General features: G+C 40.2%; 1 protein-coding gene across 10 annotated transcripts in view; it reads left to right on the forward strand.

Annotated features, from left to right (window-relative positions):
- The window catches only part of LOC119917079 (mitogen-activated protein kinase kinase kinase kinase 3-like), a 49876-nt gene extending 22330 nt beyond the window's left edge, over positions 1–27546 (forward strand). The window contains exons 9-35 of one of the 10 annotated variants that reach the window (XM_038737174.1): positions 178–309; positions 643–705; positions 908–989; positions 2371–2487; positions 5772–5850; positions 5941–5999; positions 7943–8005; positions 10007–10056; positions 10472–10510; positions 12975–13049; positions 15113–15164; positions 15317–15710; positions 17540–17646; positions 17789–17827; positions 18020–18104; positions 18284–18363; positions 18909–18969; positions 19142–19259; positions 19468–19526; positions 19764–19867; positions 20240–20411; positions 20532–20600; positions 20731–20823; positions 20976–21046; positions 22283–22338; positions 22444–22497; positions 23298–27546. In XM_038737174.1, the coding sequence (XP_038593102.1) occupies positions 178–309; positions 643–705; positions 908–989; positions 2371–2487; positions 5772–5850; positions 5941–5999; positions 7943–8005; positions 10007–10056; positions 10472–10510; positions 12975–13049; positions 15113–15164; positions 15317–15710; positions 17540–17646; positions 17789–17827; positions 18020–18104; positions 18284–18363; positions 18909–18969; positions 19142–19259; positions 19468–19526; positions 19764–19867; positions 20240–20411; positions 20532–20600; positions 20731–20823; positions 20976–21046; positions 22283–22338; positions 22444–22497; positions 23298–23385 (2461 nt within the window). In that variant the 3' untranslated portion in view covers positions 23386–27546. Of the gene's footprint in view, positions 1–177; positions 310–642; positions 706–907; positions 990–2370; positions 2488–5771; positions 5851–5940; positions 6000–7942; positions 8006–10006; positions 10057–10471; positions 10511–12974; positions 13050–15112; positions 15165–15316; positions 15711–17539; positions 17647–17785; positions 17828–18019; positions 18105–18283; positions 18364–18908; positions 18970–19141; positions 19260–19467; positions 19527–19763; positions 19868–20239; positions 20412–20531; positions 20601–20730; positions 20824–20975; positions 21047–22282; positions 22339–22443; positions 22498–23297 lie in introns of all 10 variants that reach the window. The other 9 variants (XM_038737179.1, XM_038737180.1, XM_038737173.1 and 6 more) reach the window with 9 other exon arrangements.
- The last annotated feature ends 68 nt before the right edge of the window (positions 27547–27614 follow it).

Here is a 27614-nt window from a genome sequence, read left to right on the forward strand (position 1 = left end):
AATTCAAATTCTGTTCGTGTGTAGCTGCTTAATTGTCCCGATTTAGAATTTGATAAAAATGATTAAAATTTTACTCCTGTTCTCTCCCTCTTTTCTTGTTTTATGCCATCCTTCTCTCTCTCTCTCTCTCTCTCTCTCTCTTTCTCTGTTTCTTTCTCTCTGTCTCTATCTCCATAGGATGGCTCCAGAGGTAGCAGCAGTAGAGAGGAAAGGAGGTTACAACCAGCTGTGTGATATCTGGGCTGTGGGCATTACTGCAATAGAGCTGGCAGAATTACAGCCACCCATGTTTGATCTGCACCCCATGAGGTAGAGGATTGCGTGTGTGTGTGTGTGTGTGTGAGTGTGTGTGTGTTTGGTCGGGCTGTGATAGTGTCATGACAGCAGAGCAGACCTGCAGTGGATGTGGAACAATGTTAGAAAGAAAAAGAAAGGACTACGTTTATATGTGAGAATTAAATTCGTACCTCACATTGTGATTGGAGCAGAGACATTCCAGTATCAGTGTTTGTCCTGGAGTGGACGGCACATCTGTTTTGATCTTGTAATTATAACTGCATGGTATGAAGCTCTTTCATCACTATATAACTGCACTCTGCTGGAAGGACGTGAGTTTAAATTTTTGTCTCTGTTTTTCCACAGGGCTCTCTTCTTAATGACCAAGAGTAATTTCCAGCCTCCAAAGTTGAAAGATAAAGTCAAGTGGTAAGAGACGACCCTGCCCATGATGTCTTTGTCTTTCTCACTTGTCTTTCTTTGCCATAATCAGCCACTGAGATACATTTACTCTAGATGGAACACCCTACTTTTAAGATCACCCAGTTTTTTCAACTCTGTGCCTGGCGACGGACAAAAGATTAACACTTTCCCTTTTTTTCTCTGTCATTGTCTCTCTGCTGGACGACAGGACAAATAACTTCCACCATTTTGTCAAACTAGCCCTGACCAAGAACCCAAAGAAGAGGCCCACAGCTGAGAAGTTGTTGCAGGTGAGCACTTAAACAACATATTTACAGTTCTTTAAAACAAACTGATTGGATGATCTTACTCTAAGTAGGGTTACACATCCCAGCTATACTGTTATTTATGGATACCCACTGTCGATCAGTGCATTTCCACAATAAAGCTTATCTTGGAGTTAAAGGCAGGTGTGGAAAAAATGTTGTAAGGATACTTTCAAAAATAGATGTTATCAATTCATAAAAATAGAAAGTGAGAGAACAGAAGAAAAATCTAAATCAAATCAATATTCGCTGTGACAACCCTTTGCCTTCAAAACAGCATCAATTCTTCTAGGTACACTTGCAAAAGAAAGTCAGAGTTTGTAGACATATCCTCAAACGATGGTGCAGAAAAATGGCACCAGGTCAAAATATGATATTTTTGGCTTTAGCAAGAAGCAGTTTGTTTACCAAAGGGCTGGCTTGGGGATTTAGCCAGAATGAACAGTCTCCTCAATGCTGAGAAGTAAAGGCAAATACTCATTTATCATGCAATACCATCAGGGTTATTATGGTCTTATTGCCCCCAAATTTATTCTGCCACACGACAACGACCCTAAAACATAAAGCGAAAGTTATTAAGAACTGTCTTCAGCATTAAGAAGAACAAGGAGTCCTGGAAGTGATGGTGTGGCCCCTACAGAGCCCTGATCCCAACATCATTGAGTCTTTCTGGGATTACATGAAGAGAGAGAAACAACTGAGGCTGCCTAAATCCACACGAGGACTGTGGATAGTTGATAAGATGTTTGGACCAAACTACCTGCCGAGTTCCTTCAAAAACTATGTGCATGTGTGCCCCGAGGAATTAATTTTGAAGGCAAAGGGTGGTCACAAAATATTGATTTGATCTCAATTATTTTTCTCTCTTCATTTAATTTATATTTATCAATTAATAAAATGTACTCTATTAATGTTTCTAATTTTGAAAGCATTTTTACACACCTGCCTAAAATGTTTGCACAGTACATTAACTACAGTGGTTCAGCCCAGATGGCTTGGAATATATACCAGGTGTATGCTTCCACATAAACTGGACTAACAACCAGTGCACAATGTAAATAGCAGAAGCCAGGCATAAATCCGCTTGCTGCTCTGTAGTCATATTGATTCACAAGTTGTCGGCTGTTACTTTCATTGTCACTAGTGCCACAGCAATTAGTCACTGATTAATAAGCCTGTCAAAAGATAAAATGTTAATCTCTTGTATGACAGCTTTGATAAAGTCATTTTAGTTATTTGTCAAGCAAAACAGCTAACATCTGTCAAGGCTTCTCACACTTAAATACTTGAATACCTATGGGTTATTTAAGTTTTGGTCATTTTAACCCATCACTCTTATTGGCTCCCTCTCTTGTCTGTCTTCCAGCACCCTTTTGTGTCCCAGCCTCTCAGCAGGACGCTGGCAATAGAGCTGCTGGACAAAGCCAACAACCCCGACCACAGCACCTACAATGACTTCGATGATGATGACCCTGAACCAGAGGTAACCTTTGACCTTCTCAGGTTTTGCTTCCAAAATTAAAAAGAAGTGTCATCAAGCTTGTAGACAGGTCAACAAGAGTAGTGATTATGTTTTGCTGGGTCTCGCTTCTTTTCCTTCCCTTCAAATCGTTCCTTGCTCTCTCATTAAATTCCTTCTTAATCAGCCACCATTCACGCTTTCGCCTCAACCCTCAGTCCCTCTTTTCCCCCGACACATGTGACTCATCTTTCTGCTCTTTGTTCTTCTCCTCCTCCCTCTTTCTTTTCCTTGGCTTCTCTGGGCTCTTCTTCTTTCACTGCTTTTCCTACTCTTTGTCTGTCACTTCCCTCTCCTTGGCTTTTATCTTTCCTTCTGCTCATCTTCTTCCTCTTTCCTCTTCGTCTCTTCCTCTTTGTAGCACTTCTCCTTTCTCTCTACCTTTCTCATCTCCTTTCTCCTCCCTTCCTTTTTTTTCCTCTCCTTCTTGTCTCCATCCCCCATCCTCTACCTCCTCCTCAGTTTAAGTACAGGGGTCATTTCCTACCCATAAGTCCTGGTGCTCGACGTGCACCCCGTTTTGCAGCTCGTAGGAAGGTACCAGTGTGGGCTGTGGTGTCTGCAGTGACAGAATTCTAACACAAACTGTACTGTCGGTTGTTTCTTCACTTGTGGGACGACCACAGAACTGAATGAATAGAAACTGGATTTCCATTCAGTTCAGTGTCTGCTGGTGCTGTCATGGAAACTGGCATTGGCATGTGATTTTCAGCCGGTTGATGGATTACGTGGCAGTTCTAGAGATAGCTAAACATGCCGGTGAGCAAGCAAGTAAAATTAACGCTTTCCTGTTGATATGCACATCAGCTGGTGTAGTTATTTTTATATAATCACAAGATTACAATTATAAGACAGTATAAAATCACAGTTGTAGTTGACTTTTAGGTTAGAAAAATACAAACATTTCATTGACCTAGACATTTAGACATTTTGGCCTGATGGAGAACACACTGCCATCGATTTTTAGTATAGCTATCGTTGTAGCTGTTGTTTTGTTGTTAGTAGTATTCAGTTTGGGAAATAGTCACAGACGTGATATCACTCTCATGTCTGTGCAGTAAATATAAAGCCACAGCCAGCGGCTTAGGTTAGCAAAACAACTGGAAATGGGGGAAAAAAGGTCACTAATTAACACATTATATCTATTTTCTTTTTTTAAGTTAACTGTGGTTCTAGGAGGGGGGCGGGTTTTGTGCTGATTTTGTTATCTTTGTATAAACCAGACTAGTTGTTTCCAGTCTTCATCCTATGCTATGCTAACCGCCTGCTGGTCTGACACTCGGCAAGAATACAAATAAACATATTTCCTAATATGTCAAACTATTCCTTTAATTTCAACATAGCTGTAATGAAAATTGCAACTATACAGGGACATGCACTGACCACTCAATGCTCACTTCCATGACAGCATTATTGCCATCTTGGCTAAACAACAGCAGATCACTAAATGTCTTCATGTCTTCAATGAGGATCAGCTCTTTTCATTCTAGTTCTGTGGGCAGCTGGCTGATAAAGAAATGGCTCAATTCATGAAGATGGCTAACAAAGTGTGACATCCTCTCACTCCTTGAAAAATGCATCTAAACCACGTCCAGGTGAAATGGTATTTGCAAACAAATATTTTTGGTTTGTTTTTATCCACTGCAGAGCTAGAGAGAGAGGCAGGGTTTCTCACTTTAAATAAAAACCTGGCTTTAATTAAGGAACTTTTGTCTTTGAACATCAGTGGTACAGTAAAGGCTGCCCATCTGTTACTCCAAGCAACTAAAAATAGACAGTAAGCATTGTTTTACCCAACTCTGATTAAAAGATCAAAATCTTTCCATTTGGCAGTTTGGAAACACAGGATACAGGATGCATTTTGAAAAGGCTGGCGAGTTATCAAATATGTCATTTAATGGAAGCCATCTTCATCCATTACAGTTACTAACCTTAAGTTGTGTGTTAAGATAATGAACTTTATTTTACCTTTTTAAGAGGTTGTTTTTCAAATTTGACAAATCTGTTAGAGGGACTGTGCTACATCTGTGGCTTTGATAGATGCATTTTTGTATGGTTTGTCTTTCTCCAGTGCTTTACAAGCATGGTTTGAGGTTGCTGTGGTTTTAGCTTTTCTACAAGGACGAGTTTACATCTTAAGATTAAATACTGACGGCATGAAGTCAAGTACAGTTTGGAAATACAGTATCTCTGTGCAGCCTGCTGTGGTTTAATTTGTGAATGACCAGTTGTACTGCACAATGGTCATGAGTCAGTATTCAACTTCTGTTATTTCCAAAGGAAACTAGCAAATAGCATCACATACAATAGCTGACTTATAGTATTTTAATGGACAAGGCATTAACTAGGCTAGATTGCAGGCCAGTGGATAATGTGCGAGGCCAAGACTGCTGGGGTCAGCTATTTGCCACCTACTATAATATATATGTTCAAGGAACTGTATGACCCCATCCACACTACTGCGTTTTCGTTTTATAACTGAGACATTTTGCTACGTTTGCACCTCCCTTCCAGACTAAAACAGCAAAAAGGAAGACCTAAAATGGAGCAGTTTGAAAATGCTGCTGACCCTGTTTTTTGTTTTAAAACTCCGGGTAGCGTTTTAGTGCTCCCAGTTTGTTTTCCACCGCCACAGCCACTTTTAACTCCCGTGTTACATTCAGAAAGAGTCCCAGCTCGTTATTGGTCCACGACAAAAAAAAATTCTGGTGCGGTTCTTTGTCTGTTGTAGACCTACTTTATTCTTTCACCAAATCTTCTGTAACTAACTTACGGAAGAGAGAGACCATCTGCTTCATGTTTACACCAGCATGCACGTGCCCACTATACGTGAACGGCCGCTAGATGTGCGTTTTAATGTAGATGGAGATCAACTCTGATAAGCAGCTAAAACTCTGGTGTATTTAGAATGTATTCATTTTAAGGGAAAACGGAGTAGTATAGATGTATCTTATACTACCCAATGTATAGAGCAGATGTTACCATGAGGACTGTTTCAGCACTTATGCGAAACATTGAGATTGTTGCCAGGGAAGGTTTGTGTTTTCCGTCCACTGTGTTGCTATGTTTTGGTTGTCTTGTTGCAGAGTGCGGCTGCCTGTTTTGCTGTGTCATCAAATCCCTCCCACAGGAAATGGCAGAGGAATTATGTTTTTTTTTTACCCATTGTAATCTTCTCAAGTACTGTGTCAACTACTACACTGTGTATTTGACAGTGTGTTTGTGTGTGTCTTTCTTTTTCCTGATAGTCTCCGGTCTCTGTTCCTCATCGTATTCGTTCCACCAGCAGGAGCACAAGGGAGGGAAAGACGCTGTCAGAGATTAACTGTGAGTTCACACACATGGTCAACATAAACAGCTACATTTTCAGTCAGAAAACTCACCCCTTTCTCTGTCTCTTACTTTTGTCTTTCTCAGTTGGTCAGGTGAAGTTTGATCCTCCATTGAGAAAAGAGACTGAACCTCATCATGAACCAGTGAGTTATTAGCTGTGTGTGTGTGTGTGTGTGTGTGTGTGTGTGAGGTAGAGTGTGCTGTGTAATTGTCACTTCACCAGTACAAGCATGGCTGATCTTCACCTAATCACAGGAAGCACCCTGACCAGCCCATGTTGTTGAACCAAACATGAAGCCCATCCACATAGTTCACTTTGGTAGTTTCAAAATTGAGGCGTTTCAAGTGGAGATGTCAGATTCTCAGAAGAAATCAGATTACTGACCAGCTGCATTCAAGCAAGTTCATTTCTTCTTTGATTTATTTCCTACCGTAACCTGATTTTTCCAGTTACCTGGTTTCTTGCATGCATGTAAGCTTGAGATTGTGGATTCAAGCAGCTGAAATGAGTTTCCTTTGCAGTGTGTCTGGGCTCTAATTTAAGGACAGGGTGAGGAGCCTAGATGCCCACTAAGAGCTCAGAGTAGAACCACTTCAAAAGTTCCAGTTGAGGTAGCACAGGGATCTGATCATCATGCCTCCTGGGTGCATTCTGAGCATGTCCAAATCAAAGGAGACCCCTAGATAGACCCAGAACATGCTGGAAAGATAATCTGACCCAGCTGGCCTAGAGCGTGGCTTGGGAGAACAACTACATCTGAGCTATCTTGCTTAACATGATGCCACCAAGACTCAGACCTGGATAAACATCAGAAAGTGACACTGACTGACAGCCAGCAGGCTTCAATACAGAAACAACAAGACCTGTGAACTGTGAAGCACTGCAAGTATTAGACTTCTTGCTATAGTGTCTCATGTACAAGCATGGATAGACACGTGTCTGCCAGGTTTGCTAGAATTCGAAGAGCAGATGTCGTGTCCTTGCTTTTTGTTAATGTGAAAAGTTAGTTTAGTTGCTTGTCAAGTTGATTTTCTAGAAACTAAAGCTGGTTCTGTTGTTGCTCATCACTTTTAGAAAAGCTGAAAGCAGTTTTACTTGCGGACAAATGGGATGGTGCAGGGTTCATGCACAACCACAGCATCTTGCTAAAGTCCTCCACTCCCTCACTCCCTCCCAGATTTTCCTGTCTTTCATTTGCACTTGCACTTTTTCCACGAACTCCCTTTTATAATCCTCCTCCCTTCAAGTCCGCTAAGAAAATCCTTTGCTCTCTGCCTCCATGGACCTTGGGTTCTTTGCGACATTCGTCTACATTCATCCCGTTATGCTTCAATTTCTACCCTCTCCTTGAAAGTAATATAATAACATGGGGCCTGTCTTTGTTTTGCTGACCAGTGTGGTTTTATCTCTCATAGTAGGATTTTAAAATCAATAAATCATTACCGCATTAATATTGTTATATATTATTGTAACACAATTACCATCCCCAAATTGATTAGTAGGAGGATTTCATGGCATCTTTGCTCAAAAGAGATGGCTGAATGACTGGAGTAATCTGCAGCATGTTTAACCTCTTGTGTAATACTAAACAAAAAACAAACACAACCATAGCGACACACTGGAACCTGGCTTAAGGTAACAGGTGGTCTTAATTTAAAGAAATAATACCAAGTATACGACTGAAATAAGACAGAGGCTACTGAGTGTCTCATTTGTTCACTGAAGGAGGATACAAAGGTATCTATATTTTTAAAGCTTCACATGGCACCCATCATATATTAATGTCATTAATTAATGTCTCTCCTCCTTAGTTTTGCCGACTTTAAACCCCCATCAATATCCGTTTACTCCATCCCTCCTTCCTTCAGTCTCTACCCCCATCCATTCCCTCTTCTCTTCTGATTAATATGTCCCTCCTTCTCTGTCTTGCTGATCCACGGACTTCAGAGCCCGTTTTTTGCCCTTAATCCATTTTTTATCCATCATCCTCTCTCTTGCATCCATGTCTCCATTCCTCCCCGTTCCCTCCATCAGTCCAGGTTAATGTATTAACTGAGGTCTCTCTCGCTCTGTCTTGCTGACCAGTGTGATTCTGAGCCCTATCTGGACTGTGTTGAGGAGCACTACTATACCGCGAGATCTAATCTGGTAGTACTCTTTCTATCAGTCTCTCTCTCTTTCGGCCTCTCCCTCTGTCCAGATACATTGGCTTTTTTTATATTTTCAATCTGTCTTTATTTCTCTAACTTTTATGTCGTCTCTTTTTATACCTCCGTCTCACTCTCTCCATATTTCTCTTTCATTCTTCACCTGTTTCTGAAGGACAAGTCCTTGTCCTTCCATTGGCTCTCTCGCTTCCTGAGCAATTGCTGTCTGTTTAATTTTTTTTTTTTTTCCATTTCTAGAGTACTGATTGTTGTGGCTGCTCCATGTCCAACATGTATTTTTGTTCACTTTCACAGTTTCACCATCTCTTCTGCTCCATCCATCTGTTTCTGTTCATTTTCTTTTTCATTTTCCAGGCTTGGCTTTTGCCTCACTAACTGGTGTTGTAGTTGTCATAGTGAAAAGAGTCTGTAGTGATGTTGTTCTTTTTTTTTTGTTTTCAGATATACGTACAATACATGTTTTCACGCACACATTGCAATCAGTCCAATTAAATTGAACATCTTGGTTTTTTTGCGTTAAATATGAAGTTTGTGTGTGACAAACGCACACAGGCGAAGGTCAGAGGTCAGATTGACTTATGGAGCTGCACTGCTGAAGGCTGGTAGTGATGCCTTGACTCAAGGACATTTGGGTTTGAAAATAGACATTCCTACTCACAGACTTAATACTTTTGGATCGAAATTTATAAACATACACACTCAGCCTTTTAATGTTTGCTGTATTGTACCTGATATTTGTTTGACGTATCTCTCTCTATAGAATGGCTCTTTTCCATATACTACTAATTAAATGTCCTCTAACTTCTTACGTCCTGTAGTTGACCAGAGCAGTGAGGCCTTTTCGTGTGTGTGTGTGTGTGTGTGTGTGTGTGTGCGCGCATCGTGTTTGTGTGTATCTGTTCCTTTGCAGTACGTGTGTTTCCCTCTGCACGCTTGTTGCATTAAGTCATTATCTTTCACAAATGTTTTTGTGACACAATGCTGCTTTCACATTGTGGCTTTACATAATAGATGCCAAACCAAGTTTTCATTCACTTCCGTCAGAGAATGGTGCTAAACTCAGCCAGTGCTGCTCCTTGTCAGCTTGCACCTTAATCAACTTGCAGCTGCTTTGAAAGGTGCTGCAGGAACGTAAAAACTATGAGTAATGAATCATAATTATCCAGCACACACTCAAGAAACTTTACTGAGTTGGCTTATCTGTCACACTGTTGCTATATTGAATGTGTGCAGATTTAGAAACAACACTTCCTGACTTCATATTGAAGATTCATTGTTTAAACTGTCTAAAACAGTGGTTCCCCACCCCGGCGTCACAACCCCCCCACTAATACCAACTTTTGTGTTATAACACCTAAGCAGATATGGAACAGAAACTAAGCAGGGTGACTGCAGGTATCGTATCAAGCTGATATTTTTGTTACTTCTTGAGCAGGAATTCCTGATAGTAGGACTCAGGAGTGCAGAAAAATCTTACCATGAAGGGGGGAAAAAAACAGACACTGCCACTTTTGTTACTTATCTTAAAACTAAAAATGTAAAAACTATGGAGAAGACAAGAGGGAATTGCTGTCGTGGTTAACATCTTATTCTTTTTTTTTTGGCCACAATGTGAACTCAGCAAGAGTCAAATCTATACATACAGTTAGCCACAGGCTCACTATGTGCATCTGTGTACGTCTCTGGTTGTGAATTAGACTTATGGTGAAATTGCTGTTTTATTGGGGACATTAATATTTATAGCAGGCTGTCATAACTGGCACCACTGCCGCTACAGTAGCAGTCCCCTGCAGTAATTTTGCAATTGAACAGGGTTTCAGTTGTTGTCATTTTTTCACTGTTGTGTGTATTGTGGCACTTGGCTAAGATCTTCAGGCCTGTTTCCGTTCCTGGACAAATCAAATACAAAGCACCTTTTTTAAATGAGCTGGTTATGAAAGGAATATATCGCAGTAGGTAATGTAATTTGTTTGTCCTGTAGGACTTGCAGTTGGAGTACGGGCATGATTCAAGTCTACTGGGAGGAAATAAGTAAGTCTCTCGTTCACTATCCTTTTGTGTCTCTCTCTCTTTCTTATTTTCTCTCGTCTTGCTTATTTCTTTCTCTACACTTCCATCCCTTTATCTCTCCAGTGCTTCAATGTTACCCCATTCTTTCATCGACTGTGACAAAAGAGAGGAAGGGAGTGCCAGAATGTGAGAGATGGAGTTTTCAAGCTGTACTTCTGATGATTTATTCATAATTGCAGCTTGAGGATGTTCTGTAAACTGTGTGTTTGTATGAGCTTTCTGCTTTTAAGTGTGTTTTATAAGCAGGAAAGCACAGGTTCAGATCAGGGCTCTAGAATGTTCTCCACAGTCTGGCAAGGACTAAAAAACCTTTCTCTCATTTATCTTAATCATGTTCTGTCGTTTATACTTTTCTCTTCACTTGTCTGACAAACAGGAGTCTTCTCAAATCTGTGGAGGAGGAGCTAAAGCAGAGGTAAGTCAGACCCTTCTCACGTCCTGATTCACCCGGGGTCTTGTTTGCCGGTGTCCTAACCGCACCCACCCATCAGCCAATCATTGTGAATGGCAGGACCAGTCTTGGCCAATCACACGCAACTAACGCTGTTGTAAATGACTCCAGGCTGTCACGGCTCTCAGCACTTTGGATTCTTGTGGGTTTTATTTTCCCACTGCTGCTTGCTTCACGCTTTGATGTGATCAGAGAAAAGGCTGTGCTTCATAGGAGCTTCCTGCAGAGCATGGCTTACACAGACACACACACACACACACACACACACACACACACACACATACACATACACTTTGCACTCTCATGTGTGCATTCGCAAACACACATGCACGTGTACGCAGTTTTTTTTTTTTGTTGGTTTTTTTTTAGCCAAAAGCTTTAGTGGGTGTCTTTAGCAGTTTTACTGGCAAGTACATGGAGAAATTATTTTTACTTTACCTGGGGAAAAAAACGATGATCACCATTCTTGTGCTTTGCTCTTTTATATGAGACAATCTGATGCGACAAATGTGTTTCACTGAAATGTTTGGTATGCACAGTAACAAAGATACAGAGAGTTTTCACATCTACAAACTTATGGTACAGAGTTATCCTCTAAAAATTCCCTTTTAGGCGTTAGAGGTTAACTTTGAGTGTTTTGTTTCCCTGCAAATGTTTATTGTGTAAAAGCCAGGTCTGTGGCTCCATGGTTTACATATATTATCTAGATAATGTTAAAGTTAAAAGTACTGTATAGCTACACACTTAAAATGTAGTTTCTTTAGTTTGAGTTGCTCCCAGTTTTTATGCCCTTTGGTCTTCTTTGGTAGACAGAGGTAGTAATAGTAGTGGAGTAGATAACGGTAACCTTGTTTCAGTCTTTGGGGTTATATCATCTCCTGTTTTAGACCTTTAGTTTTTAGTGCCTCTGAGGTTGATGTTAATATGCAGTAGGAACACATGGCAGACTGTCACAACAGTCACCTGAAAAGTAGAGGAAAGTGCCTATTTTTAAATTATTTTTTTTAACTTAGCTGCAGCAGACAGGTGTTAATTAATCTCATGAGGTAAACCCAACCCCTCTAGTATTCCCAAGGAGGATAAAACTACTAATTTATTTACAGATGTTTTTAGACCTTAGACCGGCTCTAGGCTTACTGTATCTAAGTACAAGAAAAAGATTTGAATACTGTTTGTGGCATGGGATTGAAGATTTTAATTGGATTGCATAAATGTACAGTATATTCATTTTGAATGGATGTTTTTAGAAATGTAACTACCTTGAAAAGTTGTCCTTTAGGCAAATATTTTAGAAAGGCTTTGCTATTACTGTAAATTCTCAAATAAATTGTTCACCAATGTTTGCCATAGTTAACGGCTTAGTTTCCAAAAAAAGCTGGGCTGTGGCTGGCACGAACAAATAAAAGGCTGGTCACTAATAAAGGCCCAATTACAAACCTTCAAGAAGGAGCAAAATTACCTGTTATGTATATCTCATTGTCACATTTCTCTTTACAGAAGTACTGCTTTTAATTAATTAAAGCTGTTGTTCTAATCAGTTAAGCTACTGTCATGAAACTCCACACTTATTCCACAGATATTTCACCTTAAAAACCTTCCAGTTGCCCCTTTCCTGATAGACTTTTATTGTGAAACATCTGCAGTAGGTGTTGAGTTTTCATAGACTAGAGTTTGTCAATTCACTGTCAACTAGACGGTTGTTGACGGCAAGTTAAAAGCGACTGCAGCAGGGTGGTGAGTATCATATGACTCTGTTGTACTGATTGAATTAAGGCTGTGGAAATAAATTGAACATGGAGGAGGTGCTGAGTTTACAGTGGCAAACTAGAAAACTATTCCTAACTTAGAAAACATCTAAGTCTAATCTAATTTAAGTCTTCAAATAATGAGATAAATATATATTTGAGAATTTACAGGATATAAATTACGGTAAAGTTGCTGTGAATTTGCTGATTAGAGGTTAAGTTTACTGTAGTGGGGTGTGTAGATCTGTAAGGACTGTATAGGTTTTAACAGTACAGTAGAGTTTAGAAGTGTCTGGTTGTAGAAGTAATCAGCGGCACGTCGTGGCTGTTGCCTGGATGTTCGGGTGTGTAGAAATGATGGGAAATCCATTGATTTATTGATCGTGTTGGGGGATCTTTTTTGTTTGGATCTGTTCAGTCCTTTCAGATCTGCCCAGGGTTTAAGGGTTAGACGTAGTTTGTGGACCAAGCTTCACTTAGCTCACCCTCCCCTTTTCCTTTCTTCCTCTATCCTCTTCCACCTCCTCCTCCTCCTGTTGTCATCTCCTACCTTCTTTGCTTGCACCCTTTCTCCCTTAATCTCCCCCGCTTATACTCTCCCTACCTCAACCCTCTATTTCTATCCTCTTCCTCCCCTTCTCCCATCCCTCCCTTCTCCCGCCTATCTTCACCTCCTCTCCCAGGGGCCATATGGCACACTTAGGGGATGATGAGGATGATGATGATGATGGTGCAGATGATGATGAAACTCACACTCAGTAAGTTCTCTCCCAGTCTTAGAGCTGGAAGCCTCTCCCTCCTTGGCTCCCCCATCTCTCTTTATTCCCCCACTCATCCCTCCCTCGTCTCAAAGAGGAAAGGATGAGGATGGGGTTAAGACAAGGGCGGAAGGCTTCCTGTCTTTGCCACAGTTTCATCCACGCATCTCTATGAAGCACACCCCACCATCACGCCACATATGCCACCTGTGTTTGTGTGTTTACAGCCTGTGTGTATTACTACTGTCACGTTCTTAATTTAATAGCTAACAGTAACCCTAACCCTAAATACTCACCTGGAAGCTATTAATATGGAACCGGGGATAACTTTAGCCATGGGTAGGGCTAAAAACCACAGCATTAGAGTATGTTGTAGCTAAATGTAAACCCAGCTACATATTAAATTCTGGCACGTTATATTTTTTAATTTTCATTAGATTCTTAGCTCTTTTTTGATGCGTGAAATATGAGGTCTGGTGTAGTTTCAGTGCTTGGATAACTGTTCCTCATGACCTTGACATCTCGTTTGCTGTTGTCTTGTTTTTGTTCTCCGCTTGCATCACCATCTGTGTGCCTCCTTGCTGTGTGTGTGTGTGTGTGTGTGTGTGTGTGTGTGCGCGCATACATTCAAGCTGCCTTCTGTCGTCTTCTGCCTCTATAAAACTGTATATCTGGCATCCATCCTCATCCCTCATTGTGTGAAAGCCAAATGTCTGCAGCGGACCGGAGCGTTCTTTCTAGACATATACAGTATTTTTCAGTGCAGTAGCAAAGACCTTAGCGCGCACAGGACAATGATTGCAAAATTAACTGCAACCAATTAGTCGTGTAAAGTGGAATCAGTGTGATGGTTCCTGGTTATAAGCATGTTGAATAAAACTCAGCCATTGGAGGTGTCAACACGCACTTTAACCTCAAGGTCAAGGCAGACTGTAACTTTTCAGCTGTCCAAGCCCTGAATGTTTAAGATGTGTCAGCTACTGATCAGCTTTTACGGATAAGGTTTATATTATTCAGGTACGCCCACACACCTGTTAACCACCATCAACTGAATCAATGTGAATCATTTTTATTATTTGTTATTTAGTATTTGTGTTCGCTGTGATTGGCTCCCAGTCCCGGTCTGTTTTTAAGTTGTGTGTTCTTATTGGTTCTTTGTCAGTTATTAACAAGCTGCTCAACAAATCTGCAGCCTGTCATGCTAAATGGATAAAGTCTCTGTGAATGTAGTGCTGGAGTGCAGTCAAAATTATGATGGATCGATTTTTAAAGCATTAAGAGGTGACTAGAATCCTAAAAATGTGGCAGCTCTTAATCCAAACAAGAGAATCAACTTTAACTCAAACTGTGAAAATAGTTTTGTCTTTTTAACAAAGACAAGTATGAATGAGTGTAGTTTAGAGAAGTGGTTGAATTTGAAGTATTGTAATTTAGTATTTCCAACTGAAACTCTTTTAATACTTTAAGCAGCAGTAGTATCATCAGTTTTTCAATATCAGCGCTACGATTCTCAGAGACTTTACACATGCTCCATCTGTGTTTGTTCTTAATAACCTCTAGTGTGGCAGTCTCACTTTGAATGTAGTGGTTAACCTTTTTAAATCCATTATCTTGTGCCTGTCTCAGTGCCAAATAGTGTCAGGCTATGGTTATACTTGTCATTTTTTACATCTGATCACTCTATGAAATACTACATACAGTCTGATCTGGATGCCTAGAAAATGTATCCACATCTTTATTTAAGTTTTCAAAACTAGATTTTAACAGTACAACTGAACGGCTTTGTTTGTATGTGATCCAGCATGTTCACCAAAGAGCAGTTTATAGAAACTGCCAGTATGATTGTTAAACCTATATGGGTATAAGTAGGATTTTTAGAGTAGTATGGGTGCTAAAATATGTGTTCTTGTGAAATCTGTTCTTTTATGAGAAATAATACTGCTTTAAAATGGCAAGTTAAACCATAGCCTCAGTGGTTGTTGACAGATGTGTATATTGATTTCAGTGTAACTGTGTTGTTAGTCTATTTTATGTCTCAAATCCTCCGGCTTGTCATTCTCCAGTAAATCAAGCACTATCATGAGGCCAAAGGTCCCGCCACCGCTTCCTCCCAAGGTATGATCAACTGAATGCATCTGTCAGCCACAGTCATTGATTTGTCATTTGAGGATTCATTTTAAAACTTCAGTTACATGGATATCTTGATGTCATTGAAAATGTGACAGAATAACAGAAATGAGATGACTCTTATCTGCATTTCCCTTCAGCCCAAGTCGATCTGCTCGTCCCAACAGCAGCAGCAGCAGCAGCAGCAACTAAAACACGACGATAGCCAATCACACAGCGAGGACGACGGCGGAGGAGGAGGAGGGACCATCAAACGCTGTCCAGTCCCAGAGACGCCGAGCCCCGCCAAGCCCGCCTCCAACGTTCCCCCGCGGCCCCCACCTCCGAAGCTGCCGCCCCACCGCCGCAGTAGTCTAGGTAACGAGAGCCCAAAGCGCACGGACGTCGAAAACTCTGCCCCAGAGGATGATGGGAGCTTTAGGCATTTCTGGGAGTGGCTCCACACGCCTCACACAGACGAGGAGCTGGAGGAGGCGTGGGAGGTGCTGAAGGAGGTGAAAGAGGAGCAGGAAAAAGAGGAGGAGAAGGAAGAGAGTAAGAGCAGCCACTTGATAGATTGGTAGTCTCCGCAGACCCTGTCGTCCCCTTCGATTGGTTGTGTGGTCTCCCATTAGTCAGTCCTTGTAGTCTGATTTCTTTGTTCCATGAATCCATTAATAATAAGAATTATTTTGATTTTATTGTTTGTAGTTCCTTCAGCTCCTGCTCAATATAAGTGTTTGTCATTTTTTTGTGTAGTCTGATTGGTTGTTTAATCCAATCAATCAAAAGCTAGTAGTCTGCTGCCCACTTTCCCTCACTTCCTAGGAGGAAGAAGGAAGAGGAGAAAACATTGTCCTGGCTCAGGCAACAGCACATCATAGTGATATGACAAATGACTGATATATAAGTCAGGAATGAAGTTCCATTCTCATTCAGGTTCTGCCCCCATGTCTTCCTTGAAGAGGTGTAACGGCATCGATTCGGTTTTTTTCATTTGTTTCACTTTGATTAGATTTGGTCTTCCCTGTTCCCGTTGGCTGCTTTATAAATGTAACTTAACTGTCCCACTGAACAGCAATCAATCATAATTAAAACTTTGCATTACAGCACTAGTTCAAAAAATGTATGTCTTGTTTATTATTGAGGCAAACTTCTTGCCTCTGATGATAACAGACCCGTACCTGAGAGACGGAAGATGAACAGGAATAGAAACACCAAAGCAGAAACAAATCATTTTTAATTCCACCTTGAGGATACCTCTGATACACTTATTAAAACAATATTCAGTATGATTGGAATATTTTAGATATTCCCTGCATTCTCATACTGTTAACAGCAGAACATTTCCAGTGCTTTAATCATGCTAAAAGATACTTTAATATTTTCATTACTTTCACACTTTTATAAAAGCCACAATTCTGTGTAATTTATATTTCATTTCCTTGTCATCTTGAAACTAAATTCTTAGCAGGAGTTTGTTACCTGTTTTGCTAGATTGAGAATAGGTGGGTCCTGCTTTAACAAGTTGGCTGTTAGTTGACTGGTCTTTATTTGTGGAGAAACTCTAATTTCTTATTTTCTTAATTTATTTTTACTCTTGAAATGTTACCAAATATTTAGATGCTGTATTTGGAGACATTTACTGTGGTGTTTGGAGCTGAATCACAGAGATCAGAAAACACATTGGAAAACATGGGTTATTGTAGTTAGAAGATTAGAAATACACAGTTATGCTGTAACAATCATAGCATAACTGTTACCTTTTAAGCCTTCAGCTGGCACGTGTTGGTGGCTGTGTGTTTATGTGAGTGTTGTTCTCCCCGTCATGACAGAAAATGTTTTTGTCCATAGCCCCAAATGCTAGCTATTGAAAAAAAAGTCTCATTATTTTCGTATTTTATAAACCAACCCAAAAATGTTTCAACAGATTAGGGCATGCGTATCCGTTGTTTGCCACAGTGTTAGACTGATAGAGTAGATAAATCTACCAGTCCTAATTGACCAATATTGATCATTATCTAGCAGGTTATGTGTGTGGTGTAGTTCCTGCGCTCATGACTATATTTGATCCTCTGTATTCTTCCTGCTACCCTGCTCCCTCCTTCCCTCCCTCCCTCCCGCTCCCAGTAGTTTGTTTGTTACTCTCTTGTGTCTTCAGTCCCGCAGATGTGATTGCACTCATTGAAATCAACCTATATGTATGAGAAAGTGTCAGTATGAGTGGACTACGCCTGCACGGTGTTCTGCAGCAGAGTCTTATTTCTGTGTCTTCGCTCACCTTGCTTCCTCAAACACACGGCTGCATATTTCCGTAAACCCTCTCTCTCCTTCTCTGTCATAGTTTCTCTGTCCGACATTGAGTTGTGTCTCTGTTGTTGTAGGTAATGGGCTGAACTCTCCACACAGTGGCGAGAGGGAAGGTCCATCAGACAGACAGTCCACGATGCCCCCTAGTGTCCCTATACGGAAAGACAGGAAGGACGTTCCGGTAAGCTTCCTGAAATATCCACCCACTGTGGAGTTTGAAAACCCTCAGTTGGAAGGAAAAGTTTGCAATTGTGAGAATTGTTGGTGCTGTGACATAAACTAGGAGTGTGTGTGTGTGTGTGTTGATCTGTCTGTCCCAGAAGCCAATCAGTAATGGCCTTCCCCCTACACCCAAAGTCCATGTAAGTAACAGTCTCTTTCTGCTCTCCTTTAGAAAACCGTTATTGTCAGTGGCATTGGAAAGGATAACGGGAATTTTTATATGATAAAACTTTTAACAACCTGGAAGGAAAATCAATATTTTGGTTTGAGCACAGAATTGTCAGCAAATAACCTTTTATAGTTTGCATTGATTCATCTCCTCCCATTCGCAGATGGGGGCATGTTTCTCCAAGGTGTTCAACGGCTGTCCTTTGAAGATCCACTGTGCCACTTCCTGGATCAATCCGGACACCAGAGGTAACCAATAGAAAACCAGATACAGTGTTGAACGTCAGCTTACAGTTTAATGAATGTGTCATTAGCTTCATCCTGAATCAAACTACCCTGACTCCTGAAGGAACCTTTCAGTGTTGTCTAATGTGAGCTGTTGGTTGGCTCTAAGAAGAGGTCAAATGTTTGTTTTTTTTATGTTTCAGACCAGTATTTGATATTCGGAGCTGAAGAGGGAATCTACACATTAAACCTTAATGAGCTGCATGAGACCTCAATGGAACAGGTGAGACTGGAAATGATCACAATGGTTTCAAATACAGCATTTATAAGACTGAAACAACACAACAATGGCAGAGATGTTAGATATTCAGCGCTTCCTTAGAACTTTATAAAACTCCATTTTAACACATTTGTTTCTAAGGTATATCAAACCTGCATTGTGGCAGTAAGTCGTGTAGTCTGTTAAAGCTTTTTCAAACATGTTGCGTGTCTAAATTGCACCAATTGCGACACTGTACTACCTTGGGTCCTGTGTGTGAGGTTAATTGGATGAACAGTTCTCGACATAATTGTAATACAAACACACACACACAGATTTCTGCATTTATTAGACAGATAATAATGTAGTTCATGAAAATATGGTTTTCATTTTCTTCTTCTTTCTTCACTTTTTACTTTCCAGAGGTAGTCATATATTGTCAAATAGAAAACCATAGTTAAAAAATCCCAAACATTCTTTGATCTTTGAAACAAATGATTTAAGCTACCAGTGTTGTTGTGCTCATTTGCTGCATGTGTATTCTCTCTCTACCCTGTATCTGTCCGCAGCTCTTTCCTCGGCGGTGTACCTGGCTATATGTCATGAACAATTGTCTTCTTTCCATATCTGGTGAGCTACGACATGTCTGTGTGATGGAATTGTTTGGAAGTTGACTAAATAAATTGTTTTATTCTTATAACAGGTTAATACATCTTATATCTAAACTCAACATTCATTCTTTGCTTTTGGTCCTTTCTACTCTGTTCTCTTTTCTGTTCTGTTCTGTTCTGTTCTATTCCAGGAAAAGCCTCTCAGCTGTACTCCCATAGTGTGAGCGGTCTGTTCGAACAGGCCCGACAGTTACAGAAGTTACCAGTAGCCATTCCCACACACAAGCTGCCTGATAAGATGATTCCCAGGTAACTCTCCGAGCAGGAGGTCAATCTTAGGAATTGTGATCCTGCATTCCTCTTTATTTATCTGCCCTTTAGTTATAGAACATTTAAATAACTTTCACTGAGAACAGGACATTCATGTCAGTTTGAACCATCTGTGCAACATGATGTTGACCTCGACACAGAAAGCCTTTTTTGAGTGACACTGATTTCTTTGTCTGTCTGTTTATAGGAAGTTTGCGGTGTCCAATAAAATTCCAGACACTAAAGGGTGCCAAAAGTGCTGCGTAGGTGAGTTTTGGTGAATGAGGATTTTATATTTTTTTTCTGACTAGGAAGGTTCACTTTTTTGGGACTGATGTTATCCCATAAAAAACAGAATAAAATATTAGTGTTAGTATCAGTGTGTGACAACACTGTAAATCTACAAAATGTGCTTGGATCCAAACGTTTCACAAGTAATTGTGGGTCTACTCAAACAAAGTCTTACCAAGATACAAACTGATAACTGACGTTGTTTCCATGCAGTTCGTAACCCGTACACAGGCCATAAGTACCTGTGTGGAGCCTTTCAGTCCAGTGTCATGCTGTTGGAGTGGGTGGAGCCCATGCAGAAGTTCATGCTCATCAAGGTCAGTTTTTGTACTTCAAAACTTCTCATTTGTGTTTCCTGTCCTCTATTTTATTACACTGGCTATGAAGAGTATAAATAATACAAAGGCACATTTCTAAGGTTGGTGTAATACCCAAGGTTTTCTTAGTTTAAAAAGTTTGAAAATGTTTAAAATAAACTCTAAAATTATTGAAATGTTTTTTAAATATAGTACTCAGCTATAGTTTCGGCAATAATTTTTATATATTACACTGATTTCTGCCTACTGCACTCATCTCATTTCCTAGCAGAACAGACTGCTGACCTCCTTTCTGATGATGTCGGTAGTCCCATATTCTCAGAGATAGCGGACTTCCCTTTCTTACCTACTGTCTCTTCATATGCTCAACAGAACATCGACTTCCCGTTGCCGTGTCCGTTGGAGGTCTTTGAGATGTTGGTGGTCCCGGAGCAGACCTACCCTCTGATCTGTGTGGCGGTCAGTAAAGGTACTGAACTCAACCAGGTGGTCAGATTCGGCACCGTCAACCCCAACTCTACCTCCTCCTGGTTCACAGAAGCAGGTGAGAACAGCATGACCAGCTCTGTTACGTCAAACTAACAACACTTGAATTGTTCTGAGATGTTGTTATGTCCAGTCTGGAGGCCAAAGTAATGCTCCGCCCTCACCTTTCTGTCTGCAGACACACCACAGACTTGTGTGATCCACGTCACTCAACTAGAGAGAGACACTATACTTGTTTGCCTCGACAGTGAGTAACACTAACACATTTTTACCCGTCTGTGCATTTGCACTGTGCAACTTCAACTACTTCAGGTCAGAATGCAGAGGTCGTTGCAACAGGTTCACCAGAATTTGACTCAATCTCTCCCTCTCTGCAGGGTGTATAAAGATAGTGAACCTCCAGGGGAGGTTGAAATCCAGCAGGAAGTTGTCAGCGGAGCTCACTTTCAACTTCCAAATTGAATCCACAGGTAAAGATAAGAAAAGAGCCACACAAATATTTAAAATCCCCCAAATATACTGTGTGACATATAATTACATATATATATATATATATATATATATATATATATATATATATATATATATATATATATATATTGTTATCCCTGTTTCTTTGCAGTTTGTCTTCAAGACAGCGTACTGGCCTTCTGGAGGCATGGTATGCAGGGACGGAGTTTCAAGACCAATGAGGTGAGATTGATCAGGAGTGTGTGTGTGTGTGTGTGTGTGTGTGTGTGTGTGTTTTTGAGCTCGTTATATCTCATTGGAAAAAAAAATGCACAGTAGAGGTGACCTTTGGATCGTGTAAAGAGGTTCGCTTCCAGGCGTCGTGGCTGGATAGTCTGATTAATCTCAGACTATAATAGGATTTTACTGTTGTTCTAGCTGCTGGATTCCTAAAATGTAAGTGGATTGGTGGAGCATGATATTAGATTAATAGTATAGATAGATTTTTCAGTCCTGCAAAATCACATGAAATAGGGCAACATTTTGATATGGGATGCTCCAGTCAGGATTTTTAGGGTGTACACTGATCACCACTTTAATGCGATTTTTGTCGACCAACCAGGAGACAACATCACACTGGTCATTTACTGAAATGCAGCCCCACTCTTAGGTCTTTTATATCTTATGTTGCACCAGCTTCACACTGTGAAAATATGTATAAGCTAATAATGAAAATAATATCTAACCTTACAAGCAGTGTCCCCCCTTTCCTGCTTATTAAATTTATTTATATCCGGAACAAGAGGTCTTTCTCATCCTATTTCTCCCATGTGTCTGGACATTGTAGAGCCTCACAATTTAAAGTTTCAAAATTCGACTGGAGGTGGATAGGTCTTGCGCTGTACCTTGTTAAAATGAATGTGGAGCAAAATCCATTCAGTCCACGCATTAATGCGTTCATGCCATGTCGGTAGAGTGGGAAGAATGTGAAAACCTCCGGTTATTCCATCGTGGAAGCCTTCGTATATTTGTCCAAGATGGTAACAAACACCAACTGAAAAAAACTAATCAAAGAAATTATTATATATCATGAATATTTTTAATTAGCTGAATCAGTAACTACCTGTGATGTTGTCTTTGAAGCCATTTTGCCACAGGTCTGTTGACATTTCTTTTGGCCAAGTGAGAGATGTCATAGCTGTCAGAAAAAAACTTAGTTACAACAAGGAGGCTGATATCCAATTGGCTTCTGGCAATTATTGTCTGTGTGACATGAACATATAACAGACAGAGACTGTCTACACAGTGTTTAAGTGACATTCACTTATTTTCCTCACTTATTTTTAAAGATCATCCTCAACACATGTTCTTTTCAAACTTTAGGTACCATCCTTTATTTGGACTGGTTTCTCCTGTCAGATCTGACCTTGATTTTGTTCCCCTCTGTCTATTTTTCTCTCTTCCTTATATATTCATCAGATCACCCAGGAGATCTCTGACAGCACACGCATCTTCAGACTACTGGGATCAGACAGGTGAGAACATACACACCCCAACACATACACATCTCCTCCCTTCATACACATTACACACACATTTAGGTCTATGTTAACATCTTCTCTGATGTCTTATCACTGAAGACGTGACCACTGTAGAGATCCAGAGGCCGAGGACAGAGGCCTCACTCTACCCAGGTAAAGTCACTGCTCGCGGGCCACTGCCAGCTGAAAACACTGCCTCTTTCTGTCGGGATCAGAAGCTTTAAGACTGTCTGAGAGGAAGAGAGAGTGTGTCTGAGAAACTGAACAACATTTTTGGGGATTTAACTTGTGAAGTCATGACAGCATAGACACCAAAATCATCATCTTTGTCCAGTTTGATGCTGCATGCTAGCACAATTTTTAACTGACAGTAGGACGTTGTCAGTATCTCAAAATGTAAAAAAAAGAAGTTCTTAAGTTAAATACAGTAAATCCTGTCGGTTTTGTGTCAGGGATTAGTAAAACCTGCACAACATTTTTACCAAGAACTACTTCTGTATGGACTGGATAATTCTGGTGTCTATTGTCTTGTTATTGAGTCCCTTTGAGTAATGATGTGTGAGTGTATGAGCCTTTGGGTCCCTGTTAAAACTGTATTAACAGCTTTCTCACAGTTTTCCTCAGGGTAAACAGAGTGTACTTTATGAAGGGCTTAGTGTCAGAGTCATCTCCCGCTGCTGCCTTTTTCCAAATAACAGGGCTTTTAAAGGCTTGGATCTCGTCCTGTGTGGGTTGTTGACTAACTGTACACATTGCTACAATAAACCCTGGGTCTTTACTGTGTCTTCACACTTTATATTACTCAGAGTTGCATTTATTTTTGTCAACATGCTGAAGCAGGCTGGCCTGTTCTTTTGTCTTGGATTTATGGACAAAATAAAGATTGATAAATGTTATATTACTTTCCCTTCAAGCTAAACTGGATGTTGTTTGTGTGTGTGTTTGTCTTGCAGGGTGGTGGTGCTGGAGAGCAGGCCCACAGACAACCCTACAGCCCACAGCAACCTCTACATCCTGGCAGGCCATGAAAACAGCTACTGAGACACACACACAAACACACGCGCACATAAACACACTCTCTAAACAGCCTACCACTAATGCAAACATCAGAGCGAGCAACCGGGAGACACACTCAGCCAAACCCTATCGCTAACCCACCCAACCTCCTGTCGGCCGTGAAACTGGGAGATAAGCCGTTTGTGGGTGCAGATGTGGATTCCCAGTTGCAGACATTCAAAATGCACCGCAGTGTTACATGTGTATTAGCTAAGCGTGATGTAGTAGGGCAGCAGGGTGTGGACCCATTTCTGACGGGGCCAGGGTTAAAACCGCTGGTCTGGGGCCAGTATGGGTTAAGTTAGCTGGGGAATCTCCTCTCTGCACCTTACGAGAGCGACTTCAATGCAGAATCCTTCCTGATACCATCCCACCTTCCCACTGCATACTGGGAAAACCGCATCCAGCGCAGAAGTCTGACTTCAACACTACTTCTACTACTAGTTCTACACATACAACTACTACTACTACTACTACTACTACTGCTACTTGCGCTAAAGCTTCACGGAAGAGCCATCTTGCACAGAAAACCTTTCTCTCCTTCACCATCCTTTCCTCTGTCTCCCTCTTCCTCTTTTTTTTTTTTTTTTTTTTTTTTTTTTAAACTACACCTTTATTTATTGTGGCATGATGTAACTTTAACAACCAGGATGGCTTTCCTGTTTTATTAGTTGTTTTTTTTAAAAAAGGATTGAAAAAAAAGACTAAATAGCTTCGCCACCTCTGCTAGCATCGAATTCCGATACCCGTCACCACACCACACAAGTGCTTAATTGACCTATTTAATTGTTGTAAATATAAATGTAGTATTTTTTTGACAGACGAACACTAAAAAAGACTGGTTATGTAGATAGGCGTGTGTATAGTTGCCCTGTACAGCTGTGGAGACAAACGGAGAGAAAGACAGGCGTGGAGGAGTGACGGGGGCGGTAAATTCACTTCCTAGTTCCCTGATCATGTGAGGAGAGTCGGGAAGCAAAGACCCCTGCCGTCTCCTCAGGTGGACAGCTTTAGTAATCACATATTACTCGAATAACAGTCTGGAGCTCAGGATCGGACTGAGCAAACACGGGAAGCAGCACTGATTGGTCATTTTCCTTTTGCATGCGTCACCATCAAATCTTCCTGCTCGTTTGCACCATAGCAACAGTCATCAGGGCAGCGGAGGTTAAAAGTTCTGTTCATTTAAGTTTGTTTCTCATGTTTTTTTTTTATTTTTTTTAATGCTATTTTTATCAGAAAGCTTTGTTTGTTTTTTTTTAATGCCATTTTTTATTGAACCACTGGTGTTAAAAATTTGCACAGAGAAAAAGGTATTTGACAAACAAATGTGATGTCATTATAATATATGATGTGTGTATGCACAGTGTGTGCGTGTGTGTGTGTGTGTGTGTGTGTGTGTGTGTGTGTGCGCGCACGTAGACATAGAATATTCACATACAAGTGCATAATTTACAGATCTGGACTTTAACAAGTGACAGCTGTGTTTCTGCCAGAGGCCACACAGATATTAGAAAAACAAGAGAAAAAAAAGGATTTTCACAGAAGGAAAAATGGTTTATATTTATCCAGTAAACCTGGTATATATTAGCCGTTAGCCATCTTTTCTGGCATTAAATTTAACTAATGTGGAATTCCACATGGATGGAGTATAACCATTGGCAGTTAAACCCTCCCATATGGTACTCCAAAGAGGATAAAACACTAAGAATCATTTTAAAATACTGCTTGATCTATAAAGCTAGGACACGATCACATTTTGGCCAGGTAAAATGTATTTACAGTCAAATGAAGAGCCCAACTCCTGTTCATAGCTGAGTTCTATTCTACTAGCCTCCAAAACGAAATGGATTTGTGGGTAAATGGGTGTGTACTACTATGCTGGACACATAAAAAAACAATTATGTTGTTAGCATTTAACATCTCTCAAGTCTTACACAGAAAAACGCGGTTACAGTGCCATTCAATGTTAACATAATTATGTGTATATAAAGAACAATTAATGAAACACATTGAATGATTATTTCTAGTAGAACAGAAGTTAGCTGGCCCAAAAGTGGGGTGGGAAATAACATTTCCAAATATTTTATTAATTTTAGTCATATTTGGAGAACTTCAGCCTTCAATGATGTGACTTTTCACTACATGCATGTAAATGTGCACTGTCGAGTCTACATGTGGCAGTACACTACCAGTCTTTACAAGCTATGACACTCGATGGCTGCTTCAGAGAACACTTGTTCAGCTGAACTTAACTCAGATACCATCGCTAAATGTCACATTTTACAGAGCTGAAACATTTGGGATCATTTTTCAAGCGCTTCCAAATTTCTCGTTTAACAAAAATGCTGTTTCTGTTGCCGTCTGTTGGCAAATTTTCACCGCTCGACACCAATCCCTAACCTAAAGTGACCCAATAATGCACTACAATGGAGCGTTACAAATACAGAAGATTTAAATATTTGATATATCATCAATGTGTAAAAACAAAGCTGAAGTCCAATTGACACAATAGGAAAGGCTAGATATGAAGTAAATGGAATAGACGTGTCGCTGAGTGTTACCAAGGTGGTTGTAAAGGGGGCATGTAGCTGTGTTGGCAATTTAAGAAAGTGAATGTGAACAGCTTTCTGTTCCTCCTTGACCTCTTATTACCCCCTTTGTATAGTGAAATTTGATTTCCTTCCACCGCGCAGAAAGTGAATATGTCATAATCTAAACCTTCGTTACTTCACCCAACATGTGTCCCTCCTAAATTTCAGTGACACCAATGTCCATTCACACTATTTCACTGTTTTTTCATGGGGTTTATTTGTTGATAAATTGATCCTCTCTCTGGATTCCAGCTCCTGATGCTTTACTGCCCTGTTGTGGGGAAGTAGCTATAACAGGTATAGTGTAGTTGGAGCGCTTGAATCCACTGTGAGGATATAAATTATTTGTCTTCTTTTTATCGCCTGTGCGCGTTTTTCTTTCTTCTATAAAATACCCACATAGTGCTGCACTGGGAAAAACCATATTTCAGAAATATCAAACATACAAGCCATTGAGACAAAATGTATCACACATTCCTTTAAATTAGGGCTCAGTTGATGTCAAAGAACATATATTTTACATTTTTAATGTAATGCCAAAATATGTTGTTAAAAGGTTTAATGGCCAAATTTAGATAGATAGTCTACCTCGTGGTATGTCCTAGATGAAAAACACACCAACATGTCTGATTCAAAAGACAGCCATCAACAGCTTATAAGGTTAGTGTTACATGTTCTCTGAGCCTCGTTAAAATGTCTATGTCCTCTCAGTTGATGTTAATAAAACCCTAAAGACAAAGTGAATGAGACATTTCTCTAAAGGTTACTCAATGTTTTTTTTTAAGGCTTTCTTTGTTTCCTAAAACACCCAATTTCTTTGAATTTATTTTGAATTATCAAGTTTTGTTAATTCTCAGATCTCAAACCCAAGAATAAACTCTTCCTGTATCATAGCTGCTCATCATCTAAAATTGTGGAAAGTATGTATTGATTTAGTTGAAACAAAAAACACAAGCAGTCCTAAAATCTCATACCATATACTCCCATTGGGTTCATATCTTTTAATTTTGGGGGAGAAAAGTGTCCCTTTTGCCAAATAATGAAGTTAGTTTCTGTGGGATTGAATGATGTGTCAATGACTCCTAATTTATGCTGTCATATAGACACATTTAAGTGATAATCCCTTAAAGCGGGTGCCAACATTGGCCTTCTGTTGTAGGTTTTGCGTAAATGATAAAGTCTATTTTATAGCCTCAACTACTCCTGGGTCAAATCACGTGTGGAAACAATTCACAGGGATTGTTTTAAGATGATGTGGGCTCCGGATATGTAGATGTTTTTAAATGGGACACCGATGAGTTATTTGTAAAAGCTGTGTGTAGCAGGTCTCCTCCCAATATAAAACAAAACACAAAAAGTCTACTCTGTTCTGTCGCTACTGCATCAGCTTCTGTCTTTTGTTTTCATAATGCAATGCACACATTATGAAATGTATATACTGTAAAATAAAAATGGGTTTGTTTTACATACTGTATAATTGCCTATATTTTGGTTCAGAAGTGTAACAGATTTATGAGATGACAGGTTAACACATTAAAAAGAAGGAACTCAACCATCTGGTGTCTTGTAGTGGTTATTTCGGATGGGCTCACAGACACACTCACTGTCCCGGCACTGGGA

Source organism: Micropterus salmoides, unplaced genomic scaffold (assembly GCF_014851395.1).
Source record: "Micropterus salmoides isolate LMB-PRFRI ecotype aquatic unplaced genomic scaffold, ASM1485139v1 Ms_hic_scaffold_22, whole genome shotgun sequence".
Classification (NCBI taxonomy): Eukaryota; Metazoa; Chordata; class Actinopteri; order Centrarchiformes; family Centrarchidae; genus Micropterus; species Micropterus salmoides.